The sequence below is a fragment of the Hibiscus syriacus genome, unplaced genomic scaffold (genome assembly GCF_006381635.1).
Source record: "Hibiscus syriacus cultivar Baekdansim isolate YM2019G1 unplaced genomic scaffold, ASM638163v2 tig00111659_pilon, whole genome shotgun sequence".
NCBI classification, from domain to species: Eukaryota; Viridiplantae; Streptophyta; class Magnoliopsida; order Malvales; family Malvaceae; genus Hibiscus; species Hibiscus syriacus.
In genome coordinates this window covers 927,380-931,045 of record NW_024063149.1, presented here as the reverse complement: position 1 = coordinate 931,045, position 3,666 = coordinate 927,380, and the positions used below count along the sequence as shown (strand labels likewise).

At 36.2% G+C, this 3,666-nt stretch overlaps 1 protein-coding gene across 1 annotated transcript; it reads right to left on the bottom strand.

The window, feature by feature from the left end:
* Positions 1-334: 334 nt before the first annotated feature.
* Positions 335-1,807, bottom strand: LOC120167055 (F-box/kelch-repeat protein At3g23880-like). Its single transcript, XM_039176186.1, has one exon. The coding sequence runs from the start codon at positions 1,734-1,736 to the stop codon at positions 570-572; it is 1,167 nt and encodes a 388-aa protein (XP_039032117.1). The 5' UTR covers positions 1,737-1,807; the 3' UTR covers positions 335-569.
* Positions 1,808-3,666: the final 1,859 nt, after the last annotated feature.

The following is a 3,666-nucleotide window of genomic DNA, read 5'->3' as shown; positions in this document are numbered from 1 at the left end:
TAGAAAAGCATATATGAAACACAGAATTTTCACATCGATCAGTGTCTACTAATCTCTGTTATAATGACATACTAATCATGTGAAGATTAAGGGCCAAAACACAGATTTGTAGCATAATAGCAACGCATTTGGTTTCCCCTACCAAAAGTATGATGCTTTCCAACTACCCAAAGAGCCATCCTTTTAGGGGTTGGACCATGGCGACAACTATATATACTCAAGAAAGAGCAAACATGCTCTGAATAACTACGAGATCGAATAGTTCTGATTCGCAATGCTATAAAGAAGTAAAACAGTAATACCGCAGCAGGAAATCTCATCAGAAAACATGCAATAATTGCAGGAAAGAGCAATCCATTGCAAAGTTCACCATGTAATATACCAAAGACTATAAACACAATATCCATCCATATTCATTTATAAAACAAAAGAAGATACTTCAACTAAAGCGGTAAAGCCTTGTAGCAGTTTTATACCTAATTAAACTAAAGGCCTAAGCAAGTAGAGATAGACCAAAATGTCCTAACTTCAGATATGCCTTTGCTCCACTACCATCTTTAGCTTCTTCTTCAATTGACAGGCACCAAGCTCTCCACATAACTGAAACCTTCAAAACAGAAATCAACACAATCAATTGCAAGCCTTCTAGTTCTTTGATCGACCGGATCAAACAAAAAGATACTTGACTGATTTTCTCTGTCTCTAACTCCCATATATTTAAACACCAGCTCACGGTCTCTCCAAGTCCCTACCGGAACCAAAGACTTTGAAAAATTCTCAACCACAACCAAATTAGTCCATCGTTTCGTCCCGTCTTCACAATCACTTAGTACCCAAAACTCGAACCGATTCATATTATTACCACTAACAGCAAAAACTAATGGATATACAGCAACAGCCAGTAATCCCATGTAAGACACAACTTTAACATTACCATAGCGAGTAACCGGTGGCAATGGTACTGTCTTAAACACCTCTCTTCCCATATCGAAGGCGACAACAACTTTCCGATCGTCGAATCTCTGTAAACCAATGGCCGCCCAGTTCAAACTACCATCAACAGCCACTCCATCTTGGCCTCCACATAACAGAGCTAACTCGAAACGTTCTTCTATCTCCTTCCAAACCCCTTCCCTCCATGAATAAACTTCAACCCTAAGAAAAGGCGACGCAGACTCATCATTTCCCTTAAAAGAAACGATCCTGACTAGTTTATAATCATTGTTAAAGGAATCGAAACCGAAGCCATGAAAGACCATCCAAATAGGGTTATCTCTTGAGGAAGTGATCAACGGCGAAGGGAGATGTTTAAACTGTTTGGTTCCAGGGTTCCACATAACGAAATCCGAAGCATAACAAGGAGAGATATCGAGACAAACCAAACCATCGACGGAACCGACGATTTTGGGGAAGCGAGGGAGTGATTCCTCCAAGGGGATACGGAGCAGCTGGGTGGCGAAATTTAGAGTGGGGTCAGTGATGAGCCAGATCCCGTAGTCCCAACCGGATTGGGAGTGGTAGCGGCGGATGAGGAGGTATGGGTCGGGAGAGGAACGGCGGAGATGGGCGGCGATGAAAGAAGGGTTTGAAGTGAGGTCGGCCAAGTGCTTGGAAACGGATTTGAATCGAGTTAGGGATTTGACAGGCAACCTAGAGAGGATGTCGGTGATGGTATTTTGAGGCAATGGCAATGAAGAAGCCATGATCCTGGGCCTCCTTCCCGACCAAGTACTCATTCGACTGTTTTCTTTCTTTTGAACAGTATTTCTTTCTTCTTCCCCAATGAATTAGAGTTTTTTCTGGGGTTGAACTCGGATTATTTTTAGCCTACTTCCGGATATCATATAAACCCTTCTTGGCTTCAACTCTACATTTATTTTTATTTTAAGGTTTTTATTAATTTTTTAAAATTAAAAATTTTAAAATTATATAAAAAAATTAAATAGTAGGATGATGAGAAGGTAATACCTATTTAGTATTTTCTTAGTCATTCCTAATATGCATCCCGTAAATCTAGTTGCTCGAGTTCAAGAACCAAGAAAAACAATATTTTCTTTAATCATTAAAGGGTTAATTATATGATTGTTCACTTATGTTTGTGTTTTGTCAACTTTTTCTCATTGATTCAGAAAACATAATATATGATCACTTTCATTTTTATTTAATTAAGGTTTGGTCACCACGAGTTAATTGTCGTTAAATATTTTGGTATAAGCACACATTCTCTAAATTTACATGTTCTCTAAATTTAGTCATACTTTTAATAAATTAAAATAAATTTAATCATCCAATCAAATGATATCACGTGTTACTGGTGCGTGTCACCATTCAGTTAGAGAACTAAATTTTTTTTAAAATAATATATTTTATGTTAAAATAAATGTATTAAATTAAAATAAACTTAAACCTTCCAATCGAATGGTGACACGTGGTACGACATGTGGAATCGATGACACATGGTATCATGTGATTGAGAGAATGTGTAAATTACAAGGATCAAATGTATGATTATACCAAAATACCACGTCACCTAATCTGTTAACAACAGTTAACCCGTAGTGATCACATCTTAATTAAATAAAAACGAAAGTGACCATATATTATGTTTTTTTTTTAAAATCAGTGAGAAAAGTGAACAAAATACAAACATAAGTGATCAACCATGTAGTTAAAAATGAAAATTTATTTTAAAATGTGCTATATATTATATACTTGATCTAATAAAAGGTTCACATGTAACCTAGTTTTATGACTTTCTAATTTAAATTGTTTCTAAATGTAATTATAATTATCAATGTTATTCTCACTTGAAATCTTATTTGGGAAATTTCGATGGCCTTTGATCGTTCTACCTGGACCCTTAAATTGAAGAGGATTTCTTACTCAAATAAGGACAATAGTACTGATACTCTTAGTTGGAGTATTGATACTAGCACACTAGAGTATCGATACTACCCTTAGTATTGATACCATACTAGGTTTCGATGTTTTGAAAAATTACCTAGTATTGATACCCTAGTTGCAGTATCGATACTTCTATGTGAGGGTATCGATACTACCCCGAGTATCGATATAAAAAATGGTTTCGATGTTTTGAAAATTACCTTGGTATCGATACTCCTACTAGGGGTATCGATACTCTACCTTATTATCGATACTCCCACGAGTACTGATACCAAAATTGGCTATTGGAATTTTTTAAGTGTAATCGGTATCGATACTCCTCCTCCGAGTATCAATACCTAAGCCTTAGTATCGATACTCGATGAATGTGTATTGATACTTAAACCCTCTTATTTTGACCATCAGATGAACAATATTGATATTGTTCTTACAGTACCGATACCCATACCCAAAAGTGCCCTGTTTGGGCATGAAAAATGCAACCCAACTCTACTCATTCTTCCCCTTAAGGCCATCAAATGATGCTTAAGTCTTATGTAAGTTTATGGGGGTCATAGGGAATCATATTTCATGCTTTAAAACATCATAAACTAGAATTTACCATGATTATGCTCATATGCTTCATAATTAGTGCAAGCTAAGAAAATGCACTTAATGACCCACAAATGGTATAAGAAGATTAGAAATGTGTTACCTTACCTTCCTAGTTACTGGAAACGTCTTCAATAAACTAAGAACCAACTTCACTTTGTCATTGGCTTT